Here is a 20922-nt window from a genome sequence, read left to right as displayed (position 1 = left end):
CAAATTACACACATCTACAGGAGGCATTCTCTGTTGGCCCATATTATGAATGTATGACAAACTTCTGTGTGTGGGTGTGTGTGTGTGTGTGTGTGTATGAGAGAAATGGGTGCGTAGAACAGGTCTGCCCGGTCCCTTGGTACGCCTGGGTGTCGTCCGACACTTGTTCCTCAGGGCGGAGCAGAGACAAGCAAACATCTCCATCTTTTAACAGTCCGCCACATTTCACCAGAGTCACGCAGAGTGTGTGTGCGTATGCGTGTGCAACCGAGACGAGACATAGACACAGCGCAGAAGAAGTCAAACAGTGAGCGAAAAGGGATTTAAAGATCAGCTGAGAGGCTGAGAGAAATATCTGCATATACACGTAGGTGACTTTTCACCTCACACCGAACCTGCAGGATGTTTAAGAAAAGCACCAAGGATGCCACCAAGGACAGCAGCACCTACAAGGCTTCGTCCAAGATGACAAAGTGAGTGTGTTAGTGTGTGTGAGTTAGTGGCTGGTTTTGAGGAGGTGCTTGTAACCGGAGCTCAGGTGGAGGCCTAAGTCGGTCACCTCCAGGCTGCTCGGGTCTAGATCATATATCTCACAGTTGGCCTTGGTGTTCACTTTGCGAGTGTGTGACATGAATGAGATCATCTTAACTCTACTTAAACTTTGGTATTCCATGTAGATCTGCATGCCAATTAAAGACATAAAACAATAGAGAATGTATGTATGTATGTATGATAGGAATTGCTGCATTTTATTGTACTTGAGTATTTTGACTTAAGTGTCAAATTCCAGAAGATAAGTCCTTCTTTATCACCTGATTCAACTCCATGGCAAGTTACCAAACGCATACGCAATTTTGTTTGTGCAGTTTGACAGCTCCTGTATTCTAGAGTAGCGGATCAGGTCCCGCGTGTGGATATAATACTTATAATTGTAATGTCTCTAATGCTTATTCCATTAAAAAAAACCTCAGAGATAATGAATTAATGAAAAGATTTCCATTGCATGACTGTTGATGAGTCATGAGCGATGAGTTGTTCCCATTGTACCTTTACGAATGTGGTGTCACAAGCATTAACTTTGCTTTGTAAACATACCCTTCAGAGAAAAACGAGCTCAATGGAGTACGCTGATGCCACCCTGATGGTGGACGTTAAATGGAAATAGAGTAAATGTCAGTGTAAGAGGTGAAAGTACAACCCAGGAATGTTGGGGTGGTTAATCTGTCAGATCTCATCCCCTTGTTCCTCAAACAGGTGTTGGCTTAGCTCTTAGTCATTGTTGTTCCAGTGTAGCTTTTCCAGAGGAACTTGCTCCTTTAGTTTGCAACATCAAGCAAATATTTTCCTGGTACCTGATGCACTGTAGATCTTAAACACAGAACCCTGTTGTGCCAATAAGATGACTTTGTGCCAATAAGTGGCTGAGACAGCGTAGCACGACATGTAGGTGTGGGATACGAGTGTGTAAGGCACAAGTGTGGATGAGACACATTTCACACACTCCAAGAAGCATCATACGACGATTATATATATCAAGAAAATAAACCGACATTTTCCTTAAATTTGAAAATACCAGAATAACAGGACTGAGGTTCCTGACAGCTGTGTATCACCACAAATATTTTCTGTTAGTGTTTGTTCAGACACACCTCTTGTGTAACTAACGATAAAATAACGAACATCAATGAACTTTAAATAACTTTACTGAGTACAGAATGGATTTACAGAGAGGATATATGTAAAGCTCCAAAGAACATCTATTTGTGCATCTAGTTAGTGCATTGTGCATTTGTTAGAAAAATCTGCATGGATGATAAATATATGAACGAGAGTCAGATCAGTTAACGTCGACTGTTTTCCAATAACAATTCAGAGCCAGGCAGAATCAGGTTTAACAAGTGTAGTTAAAGATCAAATTGAACAGTTCAAATGGTGTTACAAAGCTTTATGGGGATGTAATTGCAGCCTAATTGTGTGTAACATGTTTGACATTCTCAGAGATGGTGCAGTTCCTTGGGCTTGTGAAATTTATGGTGGTTTTCCATTAGTTCTCGGTACAAGAGAGGTGGAACCTGCCAGGGTGTGTACAAAAGAGATGCGAGGGCCCGTGGCATGAGGGCGGGTGGAACAGCATTGTTGTGAAGGGACAAAACCAGCCTGGTCAATGAATGGGAAAATGATTACATCACTGTTTATCTCACAGGACTTTGCTTGCTGGAGTTTTAATAACTCATTGTAATGTTGGGGTTGTCGAGGCCCAGTGTTTAAGGTGTTTTTCGAGGGCCTCCAAGCTGCCACCACGGCTGGGCCCCTGAGCAAGGCCCTTAACCGTCATTTTCTCAGCTGTACAAATGAGATAAACTTAAGTCGTTCTGCAAAAGAGTGTTTACCAAATGCCATGAATGTAAGTGTAAATGTAATAAATTCAACCAAAGTGTTGAGAGATGAAGAGAGAGCAAATGAGAGTGAGAGACAGATGAAGTAGTTAAAGATTATAAAGAGAGAAAGTGTGTGTGTGTGTGTGTGTGTGTGTGTGTGTGTTAGGGTAGTTGTGGAATGACAGACATTCACTGAATTCACAGAACCCAGATATCTTTAGTTTCATTGTCCCCACACCCAAACTGCACATACCAGCTGAACATGTCAGCAAACCTGTTAGAAGCCTCAGCTCGTTTGGCCACTTTGCCTGCCACATAGACATAAAGCAAAAAGACCTGGAAAACACACACTTTCTATACTATTTTCAGATGTGCACTCTCACTTTATTAAACATGCTCCCCTTGCTGGTCTGCCTTGTAAGTGTAAGGTTAGAGACCATGGCAGCATATGGATGTTTAATGTTTAATAAATGCAGCACTGATGTATGTGATAAACTCAACTGATCCCAATACAAACACACCCATGCCGATGCACATATGATCAATTAGCTAGACTGCTTTTTCTGATTGTTTATCCCCGTGCACATGTCCATGGTGCTTCTGTTACATCCTCACTACAGGATCCTGAACAATGAGAACCTGTGTGTTGTTCGGTCATGCACATACAGTAGATGGATGTATTAAGTGATGGTGGTTCACAACTTGATCATATGACATCACTGATCCTTCTTTTAACTTCTTTGGCTACAAAAATCTGCCAGTTTGTAATATTACATCGACAACTCTGACTACTATTTAAAAAAATTATAATTCTGGTTGATTACCAGAGGATGAACCATGACTTTTCGAACCCGATTCCTACAGGTCTCAGGTGAATGACCTGACCTTATTGATCGCCCGCATGCAGAAGAATGCTGACACTGTGGAAAAAGACGTGCTGAGGGCTGAAGACCTGATGGTCATTGTGAGTCGAACTTTTGTCTCTCTTGTTCTTTCCTATTATTTATTTCTCAGGACATCCAAAGATTGATGATCAACTCATTTCTGCTTGGATTTCTCTTTCAGGATGCAGAAAATGACAAGAAGAATATTCCCTTTAAATACCAGAAGGAAAATTCTGATTGCCTGGCTGAGGCCGAAGGGCTCCTCAAGGATCTTTTCCTGGATTTGGACAAGGCCAAGAAAATGAAACACCCACAGACAGGAGACATAGAGAAAGAGTGAGTATACAAACAGGCTTTCTTACACTGCATTCATTAAAGTCGAAACAAGGGTATTTGTACACATGATTCAGTACAAAGTTTCACCAAAAGTGAACAAGCTTCACAGTGTAGCGGTATCAAGCCATGTAAGAAAATAAGAGCTGGAGGTGTTTGTACACAGATACACTTGTGTTAGAGTTTTATACAACATACCTGCTAAACTGCATCCTAAAGTCTAAAGCTTTAGCAAATATTGAAACAAATTTCATTGTGTAAATGATTCAGAAACAAACACTTAGCCATTCAATTTCTCATCACTCATTAATACAACTTTAATTGTATGTAAAAAAAAAAAAAAGTGAAAAGCAATATTTTCATAACATAATCAGACTTTTGGGGACTATTCTTTTTTTTCTATTCTTCTATACTTGTCTTTCTTGTCCTCATGTTTTTTAAGAACATGAACAATTTTGCCAAATCATATAACCTGAAATATTTTTTGTATACCCTTGATACTTTTTCCTTTTTTTCTAATATGAAATTAACGTATCAATGAAATTTGCTATTGATTTATTGCAAACAATTCCTTATTCTCATTAATCGTTTTTATGAAATACTATCAAATATAATACACAGAAATTTAGCAGCAGAAATGTATTTATTTTCACCCTGAATAAAGTGTGTCACGCGGCAATACACTGAATAGCCACTAGATGGCGCTTGATATGTCAATAAATACACATCAGGTTCTGCAAGGAAAATAAGCGTCACCTGTTCTTATGGTGTTTGTATAGACTTTTGATATGCATTGTCTCTTAGGTTGTGACGCTGACGTTTTGTGTTTGTGTGATAGTGTAAGTCGACTTCATGAGCGCTGGCTGAAGGACTGCGTGTTTTACCGTGAACTCTACAAGCAGATGAATGAGGTCGGCCTTCAGCCGCGCATCAACTGGATCCAGGTGTTCAACCAGAAACAGGTAAGCAGCACATCTGGAAATCACTCATTCTCCGTGTTCACCATGTCTTTGAGTTGAATCATATCGGAGCTGAATCGATTCGTATTAAAGTCGAGTTGAATCCTATCGGAGCTGAATCGATTCGCATCAGAGTCGAGTTGAATCATATCGGAGCTGAATCGATTCGTATTAGAGTCGAGTTGAATCATATCGGAGCTGTATCGATTCGTATCAGAGTCGAGTTGAGTCATATCGGAGCTGAATCCATTCTTATCAGAGTCGAGTTGAATCGTATCAAAGCTAAAATAAAGGTAAATGTAAACGTAAATATCAGACAATAAAAACAGATTATAAAAACAGTTCAGGTCATTTTCAACCCAAAAGACTAGGAAAAATACACTATAATCTTTCTTTGTATACAATATCATCTTATTCTAGTTCCTATACAAAAATAAGCTCTTGTTAGGTGGTATGTTAGGAATAAAACATGGTGGAGGATGCTTTTAGGGGGAAATCATCAACTACATATTGAAATCAAATGACCTGATGCAAAGCAAAGTTTCTTTTCTGAAAATAGTACATCCAAAAATGTTTATATGTTTAATACCACAGATATTTTTATTTTTAATTACAAAAAAAAGAAAGGTCATATTTCTTTAATCATTTATAGTTATGTTTATAATTGTGGAACATTCCTGAAACAAGTTCCCTTTATCTCCATTCAACATATGAAGCGCTCTCCTAACGGAAAATTTCACCTTAGCTGTTTAGAAGAACAGCATGTAGTTGTCCATAGGCTCTTACCTACTCACCTCTTAGGCTTCATTACTGTAAATGTGACTGTTTCTCGGTGCCTCATTATATTTACTACATGTGTATGTGTGCGTGTTGCAGAAAGAGGTCAACTCAGAGGCGTATGGGCCCACCATGTCTGAACTGGAGAAGCAGATCGCAGCCCACAATATACTACACAAGGAGATCGAAGCCTACAGCACGCAGCTCAGCCCAGACAGCACCAGCTCTAAGGTCAGACATGATCCTGCCACTCATACAATACAGCAGATATCTTTCTTTAAAAAAAAGAGTTGTCATTTTTTCAGTGCTCACATATCTGTGAGGTGAATTTCAGAAAATAAATTCTGACATTTTGCTTTGTTGTGGTAGGCGGAATATGCTGAGCTGAAGAAGCAATACGCCAATCTCTTGGTAAGATATTTCTCCTTCAGTCCTAAATGAAAATAAGAGCTCTGGAGTGCTAAATTGCTCAGCAACATCAACAAAAAAAAATCTGTGCAATTTTTCGTTCACACAAATAACATGTTTTCTGGCTGAACCATTACTTTAAATGCAAATCATGTAATGGATATAAACATAATTTTGGAAAAAAACGTAAATTTGCTTATTTTCTGAGGTATTTTTCACAAATACTTTCCACATTTGTATACATCACTGCTGTTAATACTGCAGGACTAACTAATCACACCTGCGTACACGTGTATGTTTTGTTCTTGACATGAAGGACAACTCCAAATGGCGTCAACACTACCTAAACAGCTTGTACGACTACATGCAAGGCTGTAATAAAGAGTTAGGCTACCTGAATGACGAGCAAACTAAGATCCTTCAACAGGACTGGAGCGACCGCATGGTGGATCCGCCTGACGTCCGGCGCCGCTATGAGGTGAGGCTCTCCATTCACGCTTCTTCACATCTAATTTATCATCAAACTAATTTTAAATGCAAGGTTTAGGTTTGAAGAAGGCTGAGATTTTTGTTTGTTGTTTTGTACTCTGTGGTTTCCTGTAGATCTTTAAAAACAACAGCTTGCTGTCTCATGAGAGCGAGGTGAACAAGCTGCAGGATGATGGAGATCGTCTGATAGAGATGAAACACCCCGCAGCGAACACCATTCAGGTGAGAGAGAGAGAGAGAGAGAGAGAGAGAGAGAGAGAGAGAGAGAGAAATCCTGGGATTTGAATTAAAACTCCTGAGCAATATAGAAAACAGAATTGAGATTGTTGTTGTGTATAATTTAATGAATCATATAAAAAGTGGTGACGGATAGTATTATATGTGTACCCCCCATTTTTTGTTGTTGTTTGTGTAGGTAAATTGCTCTATAATATATATTGCTGGTGCTCCACACATTAGGTTGCTAGGCGAGGCTGAAACACAATGTGTGGCCAATGACACCAGGGCTAATTACACAGAGGTGTCAATTTCAGCATGTGTAAGCTGTTTCATGTTTCAGGGCCACAGAGACACGTTGAGGAACGAATGGCAGAAATTTCTGAACCTCTGCATCTGCCAGGAAGCACACCTGGACAATGTGGAGGAATACAAAAAGGTAAGGTGATACAGGAGGAGTCCAGCAGAACAAGCACAGCACGTTCATCTCAAGCAGCTTTGAACAGCTGAACATGAGTAGCCATGTTGAATGTTAGCCAGGCCTGTAATAGTCTAGGTATGGTGACGTGTCAGGGGATAGTTGGAGTCATACAATCATACTGAAAGCTCTCTGATGGGATTGTTCATGGTGGGGGTCATGGAACGGTCAGCCAAAGGCACATGTTTTCTTCACGTGATTGACAGACCACGCACATGAAATAATAAAAGCTATAATAATTAGTTGGAAATGATTTAATATGAAATAAACACAAATGTTATCACCATTATGCAGAAATATTAAGCATCAATTGACCATTTCAAGTGATATCTTAAGGGTCTTAAATTGCTAGTGTCTTTAGGGACTTTATATCACCAATACATTACAATGTTCTCCATACTCTATCAAATCTTAGTCCTTGCTTGTTAGAGGGTAAAAGGTACTAAACACATTTTCAACACCGCAAAAAATCTTATTGTCGTGTATCAGGGAGATGAAGAATGCAGAAAATTCTTTTACTTTTCCTTGCAACAAACAAGAACTTGAATCAAGGAGGAGTCCAGCAAAACAAATACTAACATACAGCAAGAAAAACAAACAAACAGATGGATCTTAATAAAGAGGCTAGACAAAGATACTGACACTTAAATAAGATCATTAATCACTAAACACAAAGCAGCTGACCAAAACTCAAGACTTGCAGGGTCGCCGTCTGGTGGTCTGGCAGGGAAGTGACCTAAATTCCCCATGGCACGTAGAATAAGAGCAAGTGCAATAATCGCTTGAAAAATGAGCTAAAATATCCTTTACATCAGGAAGAATGTCTAGAAATTAGTTTAATAACTCTTATAATTTTTTAAAAATATTTTAATAGGAAATACTACATAAATTTGACTAAATTTGAAAACAAACAAAAAAAGTAAATAAAATAATCCCTAATTTACTTTACTAGTGAATTTAATGAGATTAACAGCCATGGTTAATGTTGTAAGAGTTGTAGAGGTTATACATATTATTTAGTTCATAGTTATAAGCCTAACTGAGAGTAAACTTTGAACACCGTTGGTTTAACATGCACCGTATGAGATATGAGGTATGTAATTCATGCAGTATATGCACTGTATAATATATTTATATATGTTTGACAGATATTTATTTATCTTTTCTATTTGCAGTATCAACTGGATGCCGAGACCTTGTCCGAATCATTGACAGGCCTCAGTTCCACACTGGACCCCAAAACTCTGTCTAAGAAGTCTAACACTGAGGTTCAGCTCCAGCTAGAGGTATGATATAAGTATATTAATATGATATCAATATATATGAGGAGAAAACATGTGTAATAAAAAATACTAAAAGTTTAGTTTAAGGATTTCTGTATTCATTACTTGGTTTGTATATTAACATACTGTCACTATATTGAGATTGTAGTGTGGTTTAATCATTATATTTCTTTCATCATTAATCCCTCATTTCTTTCTTATTCTCTCTCTCAGGCAGAGGAAAGGCCTCTTCAGCGCTGTGAGCAGCTCTTAGCAGATCTGAGAAAGCGTAGCACTATCGTCGCTCCTCTCAAACTCCGCCGCACAACCCCTAACCGAGCCACCACCATCGAGTCTCTGTGTGACTGGAACACACCCAAGGTGTCTTCATTAAACACAATTCGCATCGATGTGGTTTCATTAATTCAAATAACAGGAAACTTGGACTGATCCTCACAGATAGTTTGGCCAGTGTGCAAACTGCATGTTTAAATGTTTTGCACACAAACACTTCAACCTTGCTAAGAGGAAGAAAACACCCCTAGAGTACCGTATGTTGTGTGTTGTTAGGTAGCGTAACATTTGTCCTCAGCAACTACATTGCAATAAGAATATAATGAGACACAATTGCGGTGTGAACGCTAGTATTTAATAATAAACTGCTCCTCACCTAATTTTATAGAGATCACAGTTTTACCCTGCTGTTTTCTGTTCACTCACAAGTCCGAGGATTGTGTATACAGAGGTCACAGATTCCCTAAATAAAGTCAGCCAGATCTGCTATTAGAAACTAGAATATTTTGAGACCTTTCCCTTCAATACATGTTGGCAACTCTGAACCGTCTTATAAAATACAGTAGTTTCAGAAGTCTACATTAAAATGGTAAAGATGGCAAACTTCCCATTTCATTATTACTTTAACCGTTCATCTACAGCTGCCATATCTACAGCTGCCATATCAAGGCACCGATTTTGATCCAAAACTCACAATTTAACCACATTAAGATTAAGCCTTGCTCTAGTCTAATAACCTTTGAAACTTTTCATACATTTCCTAATTTTTCTGTATGTTCTCTTTTATGTAAACTTTTCATACGTTTTCTCTTTTTTTCTGTATGTTCTCTTTTTTCTGTATGTATTCTCACACACACTTGATTTTATTTCCAGGCCTCCATATCCAGAGGCGAGAAGCTCGCCTTGAAGTCCAACAGTAACAATGCGAAATGGGATGTGCATTCGAGTGACGGGGCCGTCAACTCATTTCCTGGAGTGTGCTTCCTGATTCCTCCACCTGACACAGAGGCTATTGACAGAGTGGACCTGTAAGTCTGATTTTAAAGATTTATAAGCTTTTCAAGTGTAAAGAAGATAAGCATGTTAATACAGATATATGTTCAGATCATTAGAAATGTGGTTAAAGTTGTGCGTGGTGTGTGTAGGTTGGGCAAAGAGCTGGATGACCTGAAGAAACGGCGTGCAGCAATCAGGGCCTCGCTGAAAACTCAGGCCCCTGAGACGTCACGAGCAGTGCAATCAGGTGAATAACACACACTGCACACGTACACATACACACACTTCAAGAGCAGACACACAGTAAAAACACATTACACAAATGCAGTTTGTACACACCAACCTCTATTGTCTTCTTTGTGCTACAGCTCCTTTATCGAAATCTCTGGACAGCCCTAAAGCTAAAGAACTCAGTGGACACCTGAATCAGTTGGACAAAGATCTGGCCCTTGCGGAACAGGACATGCTGAACCGAATGAGAGCTCCACTGAACAGCAGCAACCCTGGTGCAGATCTTAGTAACCGCTTGAAGGAACAAGAGGTAAGAAAATGGACTTTCTGCCTATTACATACACTATATGGGTTTGTGGACACATGACCATGACGCTCACATGTGGGTCCTCCCACCAAACTGGAAGCAAATAATTGTATAGAATTTCCTTGTATACTAAAGCATTACACCAAGCCAGTTCCAGCATGACAATGCCCCTGCATAATGAAATCTTGAACTTGAACATGGCACCCCAGAGATTCTCGACCCAACGTCACTGCTAGATATCATTAAAGATCTTGAAGCTGAATGAATACAAATACACACACAAAAGTTTACTGGAGAATCTCTTTACTGGAGAATTTATAGGAGATATATTTTCTAATTTACTGGAACAGTGCAGTAACTGTGTGGTTTTCACAATAAAATTATCACAATATAATTGATTCCCTTCTCCACACTGTATGTGTATGGAGTTTGCATGCTCTCCGTGTGCTGCAGTATCCTCTGGGTTCTCCAGTTTCCTCCCCATTACAAAGACATGATTTGTAGGATGATCGGCATCTAATTTTCAGTGTGTCCCCCTCCTTGTCCCATGAGTCCCATAAGATAGCCTCCAAGCTCCTTGTAACTAAAACTTTGGAAGGCAAACTCAACACCTCTACTGTAAATGTATAAATCATAAATCATAATTCAGAAATATTTCAGTTCAATTTCATTCCATGTTCCTACAGAAAGCTGCAGCGGCTCTGCGGCAGCTGGAGCAGCAAAAAGCAGCTGTACAGAAGCAGCTTGAGCCGCTCATATCCCAGGACTTCAATGGCCCAGTGTCCTCCAGTTTGCCCGATAAACTGAGCCAGACCAACAACAAACAAGCCAGCCTGGCGGCTCTTAATGACCTCTACACAAAGAAGTAGGTTAAAAATCTAGCTTATAAAACAGAATCATTTTGGGGTTTGTCCAACATTTGTAGTAAGATATAGTAAACAACTGTAATGTATCACCATATGTCTTACAGTTGCTTAATAAATGATCTTACACTTCTAATGATGTTGTTGCAGGGCAAATGCATCCCTGAACTTGGAGAACCAAATAAGAAAAGTTGATGGGATAGTTTCTGGTTATGAGAAACAGCTGAGCAGAGATGGTCCTGTTTTAGATTTTCCCAACAGCCTTCAGAAACGCAACCAAGAAGTGCAGGTCAGCAAGGAATTTTGGTATTTTGCAGGGAAATTCAAAGGAAATACGCAATGTTATAAAATGAAAAAAAAAAACAAAAAACAAACAAAACGCTTGTATTCGTACATAATAAACTTTGAAGCCCTTGTTGACTGTCATTTATTATATATAAATTTATTTTAATATATTTTCAGAATCTGAGAAAAGATGTGGCTGCAGCCCAACCTGAGATGCAGAAGCTAAACAGGGACTTGGAGACGACCGAAAAGCTGTGTAGTTCCCTCCAGCAGGGATATCAGGAGTACTGCCCTGACATACGCAGACAGGAGGCTCAGGTTAAAAGCCTGCAGAACCGCTATGCTAACCTAAACAACCAGCTGGTAGACAGGTATGACGTCGCTACAAAACAGCATCTTTCTACCAAGTGAACTTCTAATTGTATTGTATGTGATTATTGTTATTATTATCATAACAAACCCTATTTCACAATTCTGCATAGGGAGAGCCTTTTGCAAGGGGCTAACAGCAAGCATAATGACTTCCAAAACAGCGTCCAATCACTTGACATGTTTCTGGACAATTTGCCCAACAACAAGATCAGACCTTCGGATAATATATCCGAAGTCCAGGCAAAGCAGACTTCTCAAGAGGTTGGTGGACTTCATCTATTTACACCATGATTACTACAACAATACTTTATCTGTCCAACTGACAGCCTCTGGATAATTAGAACTGATGTTCATTAAAAATGCTTACATTTTTTCACAGAGAGTAGTAGAGGACATTAAAAGGAAAGGTTATGAAGTGGACAGGATGGTCGATCTCTCTCAGGATCTACAAGATATCCTCAGTGTAAGCATAACTCTAGGTTTAATGTTAATTTACTAATCAAACCAACTCTTAATACACTTAGGTCAACATATAATTTTTTTTACCCACTCCATACAGGAATACAGTGTCAACTCTGACAAGTACCGAGCTACTCTGAAAAACCCTGACGTAGCAGATAGTCGAACAGTGTCCATCCCTACTCTGTCAGAGTCTGTGACAAAACAGGTGAGACTAATTACTACTGTTACGTCATCTCACAGAAACAAATCGAATGCGTTTTATGTTTCTTAAATTCCTTTCTTGTATTTTTGCACTTTTTTTGTGTGTGATACAGGAAAAAGCTCTAGTGAACCGCTATGCTAACGCAGCAGCTTCAAATGACCAGCTTCTCAAGCAGATGGACTTAGCCAAGAGTCTTCTTGCACAAGTATAAATCTGCCTTGTTACAAGTTACTTATGATGAGTGCCTTATGAGTGCTATGTTCAGCCCAAATCTGATTTTATAATGAATATACAGCAAAAAAAAATCATTTTCAAACTTAGATATTAAGTATTGTTTTATATATTGTTAAGCTATATGTAGGTCAATCAGAAAAACTATAAATTCTTAACACTCTGAGTGTCTTATGTCTTATTTAATCACCACTTACCATGGAGTTTGACACGACCAAAACAAGCACTGTAAAAAGAGTATATGCCTGCAATAATTTAATAAAAAAGAAGGGAATTAAAAATTTGCACATTGTCCCAAAGGAAATATATTTGAAAAAATCTGTGATACATTTCAGGCATTACCAATACCATTCAGAGATGGCACATACAAACAAAACTAACAATCTGTATAATTAGATGTTTTCTGTTGTTTTCTTTCTGAAGAAAGAGGAGACAGTAGCCATGGTACAACAGAAGCAGCAACTGCAACAAAAAAGCGCAGTAGAGGTTGATACTATGCAGAGGAAACTTGAAGAGGAAATTGGCAGACGGAACCAGGTCGAAAATGAACTTAGAGTGTTTCAAGATAGGATGTTGTCCCTCAAGAGCAGAAAAGGTGTCGAACGTGTGGAAGAGAAGGAGGTCGTAAAGTATTACCGTGATCCGAAGATTGAGGCTGATTTAAACAGCTTTCAGAAAAAAGTCCACGAGGAGGCCTTGAATCGAACCGGAATCCAAAGTGAGATTGAGGTGATAACCAGAAAGATTTCCAATGTGGAAACAGAACTTAAGAGTGTGCAGCCAAAACTGGTGACTAGAGAAGTGACCAAATATGAGAGAGACCCTCAGTTGGATGTGGATGCTAAAATACTGAGGGACGAGATAAGCAGACTGATGAATGAGGTTAAAGTAAAAGAAAGCCATGGAGGTCAACTGAAATCAGAGATGATATTCTTGGAGCAAAAGAGGCCCACTATCAAAGAAAAGGTGGTACAGAAGGAGGTTGTCAGAGTAGAGAAAGATCCTGAGATGCTGAAGGCTGTTATGAAATATAAGATGGAAATTGAAGATGAGGTTGAAAGATCCCGTACTTTGTCCAATCAAATAGTCCAAACCAATAGTCAGATTACCAGTCTTGAAAGACTCATTCCTACCATTGAGCCCAAGTATGTGACCAAAGAAGTGAAGAAAGTTGAACAAGACCCTAAACTCTTTAGTGAGTCTAGCAACCTTCGAGCTTCAATAGAGGAAGAACAACACCAGAATAAAATGCTTTTAAATGCGATATCTGACCTTAAGGCACGTTATGCCCAAATTGAGCTGCTCAAACAGAAGATAGACATCAAGGAGATCGTTAATGAGATCTACAGGATTTCCCCAGAGACTGAAGCAGAGATAGCACGACTGAGGAGAGAATTCCAGGATACTAACAGGCAGATTTCTGAATACGAAAGAAAGCTTAATTTGGTCCGAATTGATTTGGAAGCTCTCCGCTCTCAGAAGCCAACAATCGAGTATAAAGAAGTAGTTCAAGAGGTGGTGAAAGAAGAACGTAGCCCAGAGAACCAGAGAGAGATTCAAAAGCTCTCCGACCAAGTCTATTCACTTCAAAGAAGCTACACTTCCTTAGTAGACGAGCTGAACCGTCTCAAGCGAGAACGGGATGAACTGAGGATAGAGAAGTCAAAGATAGAGACTAAGGTGGTCACTAAAGAAGTGGTCAAGTATATCAACGATCCACTCTTGGAGAAGGAAGCAGATCGTCTAAGGAAGGAGGTACGCGACGAGGCACAAAACCGCAGAAGCATAGAGGAAATGGCATTCGATCTTCAGAACAAATACATACTGCTGGAGAGACAAAGGCCAGAAGAGAAGGTGGTAGTAAATGAAGTGGTGAGATTAGAGAAAGATCCAATGCAGATTATAGAGCTTGAGAGGCTAGGAAGGACTCTGGATGAGGAAGTAAAAAATCGTAGGAAGGTGGAACTGGAAGTTCAGAGATTAAGAGCTCTGATAGAGGATTTAGAGAGGACTATTAGGGACAGTGAAGAGAGGCAAAAGAAGATACAGGTGGAGACTGAGTTGTCAAAAATTAAATACCGTATCAATGAGCTAGAGAACGCACCCCCACCTGTGCAGGAGTATATTGTTATGGAAGAAGTTTTGAAAGTAGAGAGGGATCCAAAACTGGAAAAACTGAGCAGTGGCCTGAGGACAGACTTTGACGACGAGAGCAACAATGTCATGAGGCTGGAGCGAGACATCAGGAATTTGAAAATCCAGATCGAGCTCGTGCAAAAAGAGAAATCTTATGAGAGAACGATCTACAAAGAGGTGGTCAGGGTAGAAAAAGACCCAGCAGTAGAGACTCAGCTCTCTCGCTTAAGAGAGCAGGTGCTCCAGCAGAGAAACGCCAGATTAGATTTGGAGGATGAAATGCGTCGTGTTAATGAGAAACAGGACCGACTGCACAGCAGAAGAACAACGACTTCTCAAGAGGAGACTAACCTTATACGTCAAAGGGATACCCTTCTAAAAGAAAAACAGGATCTCCAACGACAACTGAGAGATCTGGAGGGCAATCAGAAAGAAGTCAGCATATCATTCCAGCAGCAATCCAGGCTCATGAGTGAAAGATCTCAAATGAACAGGCAAAAAAGCATCAAGATAGAGTCTGATATTCAGCGCTTGGAGAGAGAAATTCTGGACGAGAAGGACCGGATTAACAAGCGCGAAAACACAGTCAGTGAGCTGAGGAACAGCCTGAAAAAAGAGGAAAGTGCTTCAGAAACGCGTACGCAGGAGAAAAACGTCTCCACCAAAATTAGCATCCTGGACCCTGAGACCGGTAAAGACATGTCACCATATGATGCTTACCGTCGAGGGCTAATTGATCGTACACAGTACATCAATTTGCAGGAGCTGGAGTGTGACTGGGAGGAGATCACTACAATGGGACCTGAAGGCGACACGTCTGTATTGCAAGATCGCAAGAGCGGAAAGCAGTACTCTATTAAAAATGCTCTCCGAGACGGCAGATTGACTCAGTATCAGTTACAACAATATAAAGATGGAAAGATGCACATCTCTGAGTTTGCCCTTCTCGTGGCTGGAGAAAAGAATAAGCCATCTACACTCACACCAGTTACCAGCCAAACCACTTCACAGAAACCTCCACCTTACAAAAAATACTCCGCTGAAGAGCAACTCCCGATTTGTGGAATTTATGACAAAGATACCGACACAAGCCTTTCGGTGCGCTCGGCCCTGGCGCGAAAGATGATTGACCCCACTACAGCTCAGAGGTTGTTGGAGGCACAAGCAGCCACTGGTGGTATTGTGGATATTAACAACCGAGAAAGATATTCAGTTCATAAAGCAGCGGAGCGAAGCCTGGTAGAATCTAGCCAGCTGCAGCGCTTGCTCAATGCACAAAAAGCCTTCACTGGGGTCGAAGATCCGGTAACTAAACAACGTCTGTCGATTGGAGAGGCAGTTCAGAAGGGGTGGCTGCCTAAAGACACGGCCATGCGTTACATGGAGGCGCAGTTTGTGACCGGTGGCCTCGTCAACCCCAACCAACCAGGCAGAGTAAAAATAGTAGATGCGGTCAAAGAAAAAATGATCGACAATACGATGATGAGAGAGATTCAGGAAGAGGCAAACCACGTCAAGGACATAGTGGATCCAATTACAAAGCAGAAAATCAGCTACAAGCAGGCCATGGCGCTTTGCAAGGCAGATTCATACTCAGGCCTTCCTATGCTTCCCGCAGCATCCACTGATGCCAGCTTCATGCCTTCGTACAAGAGTCACAAATACAGCAACTTCTCTTAAGACATTCTCTTTACATCCAAAGTGAAGAGCACAGCAGGTTCTGAAGATTCTTTCAAACAAACAATAATCCACTCGGTGCAAATATTAATGTTTATACTAATGATGCTCAGATTGATAAATCTCAGGAAAAAAACTGCCAAATTACACCACCTGTGTAATATCTAATAATATTTGAGCACAAATGTCTTAATGTTAGTTACTAAAATTTTGTGTAATTTTTCACAGCTTATAGGGATTACTCTGCATTTTGCTTATTGTACTATCTGGCATGAACTGGCTCTTTTTAATATACAGTAAATAACTATTAGAACATTTTGGATAGAACAGCATTTATTTAAGGGCTTTGACTGCTGCTGTGGAGATATTTGTTTACGATATTTGCATGAAGTAAGAAATAACCATATATAAATATTAATCAGTTATATAAAAAAAAGCTTTTGCCATTTATTTTAATTGGGATGATGGGCTGTTTTTTTTTCTCTTGTTTGCTTTAAATAACAATAATTATTTAAATAATGTTTTTAAGAAATTCAATAATTCGTTAAGAAATTGTTATAAAATATATATCATCGTTTATTGAAATGTTAAAGAAAAAGTTCTTGTCTGGTTAATACAGAAGCAAATAAAACAACCAGTAAATACAACTTTAGTGAGTTTGATTTGAAAATGATATACATTTTTTTTTTCAATAATATTTATATTGGTTTTATAACAGACACACACACACAAAAAAAAAACAATTGAAAAAGGGGCCGGCAATATGACTTAAATGACATAAATGCCTTAGTAAAGTAAAAAGGAGAAAGACAAAAATGGGGAAGAGGTCTACACAAAAATCCTATCACACAAATGTCAAAACCATGAAATTCTACTGTCATGAATATTTTGGAGAAAGGGACCCCAGACTTTGGAAAAAAGTTTTAAGAGACTTTGATTTGTTAAACCACATTTTTTCAAGGTGTAAGACAGACATAGTTCCCCAAGACATCTCTAAAAACATGGGGGAACTGTAGATTTCCCTCAGTATAATTCTTTTGGCCATAACCATGCCCAGAATTGATGCCAATTGCAAGTGCAAGGCAACGACGAATCTGTATCAGAGCAGCCAAAGATGGCCGATTCCATTTCTGGTAATAAAACTGATCCTTAAGGGACTCCATATTTCACTGGATGATTCTCCATTTAATATCTACAGAATGGTATCGATGAGGCAGGTAGGATCTTAACCATCATAATGCGGTCTAGGAGAATATCATGATCTATAGCAGGGGTATTCAATTAAAATTCAAAGAGGTCCAGTTACTAAAATTTCCTCCCAGCAAAGGTCCGAATCTTATATTGTCAATTAAAATAGTGTACCCTCATGTTAATAAAATCAATAACGCACATACATTTCTATATAATTTATTTTTAAATTTCAAGTGTTTTCAAAGTCTGAACTTGTATGGCACTTGAATGGAAAACAATCCTTTACTACATGTCAAGTAACAGACAACAGACACTAAATTTTCTTCTGAATAAAATAAATAAAAAGTGCAAACACAGCTTTGAGCAGCCTGAACTTAGGGCTTATATTTCATGTAATGTAAAACATTCAGAATCTTTTGAATAAAATAAAAGTGCTTTTAATCTTTAAGAAAAAAATTAAACAAAAAACTTTTGAGCTGCTCCTTTTTAAAAAATTAACTACATTAATAACACAGGAAACTTAGGCAAAAGAACATTTCAAGTAAAATAGAACAGGGCAGAATTTACTGAATAAAAGAAAAGTGCAGAGCTTTGAGCAGCTCCCTTTTTCCTCTCTCCTTTCCATCTCTCCTTACTCCCTTTCCATCTTCCCTTCTATGGAATAAAAACACTGTCAAATATAGCTGCAAGCAGCCATTTCGGGGTCAAGCCGATCACATGTGCTCAGAACACGTGGCTGATGAACCATACCAAGTTTCGTAGCGATATGGCAATGTTTTTAAAATCTCATTGCCACTAGGTGGCGCTGTCACGAAACGTTGCATGCACCCTCAGGTCATGACTGTAATGACATATACCAAGTTTCGTGTCGACACGCATAAGTTTTGCGAACATACAGCCTCACGTCTGTTTTGGCATGCTCGCCACCACACAAAATAGCCGAACGAAAACCGTTTGGTATCGTTTGACTCGGCATGCCTCAAGGAGTCTAACAACACCTCCGTCATGATTTTAGACTCAAGTTTGCCGTAGTTATAAGCGAAAAAATAGCTGTTTTTAAAATCTCGTGGCCACTAGGTGGCGCTATCACGAAACGTTGCATACACCCTCAGGTCATGACTATAATGACATTTACCAGGTTTCGTGTCGACACGCATAAGTTTTGCGAAGATACAGCCTCACGTCTGTTTTGGCGTGCTCGCCACCATGTATGTTGCCACGGTATACGAGAAGGCATTGGTCTATCAAAAAACTTTTGATAACTTTTTGTCTCGGGTGTCTCTAGATGCTAGATTCCAAAGGACATGCAAATTGGACAAACGGTCTAGGAGGATTTCGAAAGATTAGGTTATACGGAAAATTCAAAATGGCGGAAAGGTATTCATGACGGAAATGATGTCATATGGTGCATTCGAATTGGCATGAGCAAACGATCCAAAATATGCAAGAACTGTGTCTCTAGGCCTTACCAGTCAGCAGTTATGAACATGAACATAATTGGATTTTGGACTGTTGGTGGCGCTAAAGGGTTTGAGCTAGACACACCAAAGTTGCTATAGTAACCTCAAAGACGGGCCTCTACATGTGTGCCAAATTACATAACTTTCCTACATACGGTTCTATGGGCTGCCATTGACTTCAATGGAAGAAGAGGAATAATAATAATAATAATAATAAGAAGAAGAAGAAGAAGAAGAAGAAGAAGAAAACCGACAATAACAATAGGTGTCTACGCCCCTTCGGGGCTTGACCCCTAATAATAATCGTACGTAATTCAAAGCATTTGTGTGTAAATTTTAATTTTGTGGAGTTGGATCCCAAAATTTACGGCCACGACAGTTTACAGATACGCGATTTTGTGTGTTTGTTCAAATACAACTCCAAAATGTACGACTATGACAGTTTACACACAAAACGCTTGTTTTCACAACACCTCTTTTTCACACACGAAAAAGGTCTGCGAAATAACTGTCAAAAATATGTCATCACGTTCACAGGCATTACTATCCGAGGGAAGATGAATCGATTCCACGAAATGCACATGCGCCCCGCCCTCTTTTAAACCACTGGCGAAATGGCGGATCAGCAGCCAAGCACTCACTCATCGTCAGTGTTGTATAAAGTATTAGAAAGCAATACTTGAGTAAAAGTACAAGTATCATACTAGACAAAGACTTTGGTAGAAGTGAAAGTCACCTTTTAAAATACTACTCAAGTAAAAGTCTTAAAGTATCTGATATTTACTGTACTTAAGTATCAAAAGTCATTTTCTGATATTCAATGTACTTAAGTATTTGAAGTAAAAGTAAAATTTCAGTGATTTTCGGTAGGTATAAGATCAGGGACGGTTCTAGGGTTTCATCTTTAGGAGTTTTAGCCCTCAGTGAGAATTTAAAACAAGAAGAAAAAATGACTACATAGTAAGTCAAAAGTTATGGTATTATTAAATGGCAAAAGTGGACACAAAAATTTTATGCATGATGTAATGATGCCTGTCTTGAATCAAATCAGTTCATGTATGTGTGCATTCTCTACAAACAGTGTGTCCAATGAATGCAGTCATTAATAAACAAATATTCACAAAGACAAATGTTATTTTTATTTAGTATTGTATGGATTGTTTGCATTAATATTTTGTTTGTGCTACAACTCTGGTAATAAGAATAGTGAAATTTCACTGCTTTTGGTTGCTGTATTTGCAGCTTTCCGATTAACGTTATACATTAACGCCTCCAGCTCTGACTGCGCATGCACACTGCACGTACCTGTGCTTCTCCGTACAGCGTGCAATGCAATCTAGGAGTAGTGATTCTCTCAAACCTCTCTTATTGCAGTCACACACATTTCTTCTGATTTTATTTTGTAGTAACGAAGATGCTTAGTGGAAATATAACGGAGTAAAAGTATACATTTTATCTAGGAAATGTAGTGGAGTAAAAGTGAAAGTTGACATAAATTTAAATAGCGAAGTAAAGTACAGATACATGACATTTCTACTTAAGTACAGTAACGAAGTGTTTTTACTCCGTTACATTACAACACTGCTCATTGTCTCAGATAAGTTGGTTTTTCCTTCCAAATTCAGACACGTTTAAGGGTTAGTTATCACTAATATCAGAGAGGAGTAATAATACAGAGATAGGTTAACTATAGTAAGTAAGATTAGCTCTCAGAGTAAGGTTACATTAGGTGCTTAAAGAATACAGCTGTTTAGGAGGTCATCACTGCAGTCTGTAGCGTGATGAGAATTAGCAATTTTAAGTGTTAACTTACTAACAGCTGTGTACATGCACTGGAATACACAGGTCATACAATATGTGTTCACTGCTTAAGTGTTAAAGTCATATTTTATTGTTTATCAGGTTCCATTAGGTGACATTTTGCACTCAGCCCTGATTCTGGTGTCGATGTTGACCAACAACTTAAGTGTTTGAAAAGAGGGCGGGGCGTATGCGCATTTCATGGAATCGATTCATCCTCCCTCGGATAGT

At 39.1% G+C, this 20922-nt stretch overlaps 1 protein-coding gene across 1 annotated transcript; it reads left to right on the top strand.

Moving 5' to 3' along the window:
- The first annotated feature begins 190 nt into the window (after positions 1 to 190).
- Positions 191 to 16887, top strand: evpla (envoplakin a). Its single transcript, XM_027133602.2, has 22 exons — positions 191 to 473; positions 3243 to 3342; positions 3444 to 3598; positions 4434 to 4557; positions 5431 to 5562; positions 5701 to 5742; positions 6056 to 6217; positions 6343 to 6450; positions 6788 to 6883; positions 8098 to 8208; positions 8419 to 8565; positions 9352 to 9506; positions 9624 to 9721; positions 9843 to 10015; positions 10699 to 10877; positions 11026 to 11164; positions 11338 to 11531; positions 11643 to 11793; positions 11912 to 11995; positions 12092 to 12199; positions 12309 to 12401; positions 12851 to 16887. The coding sequence occupies exons 1-22, from the start codon at positions 403 to 405 to the stop codon at positions 16241 to 16243; spliced, it is 6015 nt and encodes a 2004-aa protein (XP_026989403.1). The 5' UTR covers positions 191 to 402; the 3' UTR covers positions 16244 to 16887.
- Positions 16888 to 20922: the final 4035 nt, after the last annotated feature.

Source organism: Tachysurus fulvidraco, chromosome 5, assembly GCF_022655615.1.
Source record: "Tachysurus fulvidraco isolate hzauxx_2018 chromosome 5, HZAU_PFXX_2.0, whole genome shotgun sequence".
NCBI lineage: Eukaryota > Metazoa > Chordata > Actinopteri > Siluriformes > Bagridae > Tachysurus > Tachysurus fulvidraco.
Note: the sequence above shows the minus strand (reverse complement) of the source record. Positions and strands in the feature narration are given on the sequence as shown.

Excerpts from the sequence above, each read along its gene's own strand:
- evpla (XM_027133602.2), top strand. The coding sequence starts at position 403 with ATGTTTAAGAAAAGCACCAAGGATGCCACCAAGGACAGCAGCACCTAC. Across the intron at positions 6,884-8,097 it reads ATGTGGAGGAATACAAAAAG|TATCAACTGGATGCCGAGAC; the intron begins GTAAGGTGATAC and ends TTCTATTTGCAG. Across the intron at positions 9,722-9,842 it reads GTCACGAGCAGTGCAATCAG|CTCCTTTATCGAAATCTCTG; the intron begins GTGAATAACACA and ends TTTGTGCTACAG.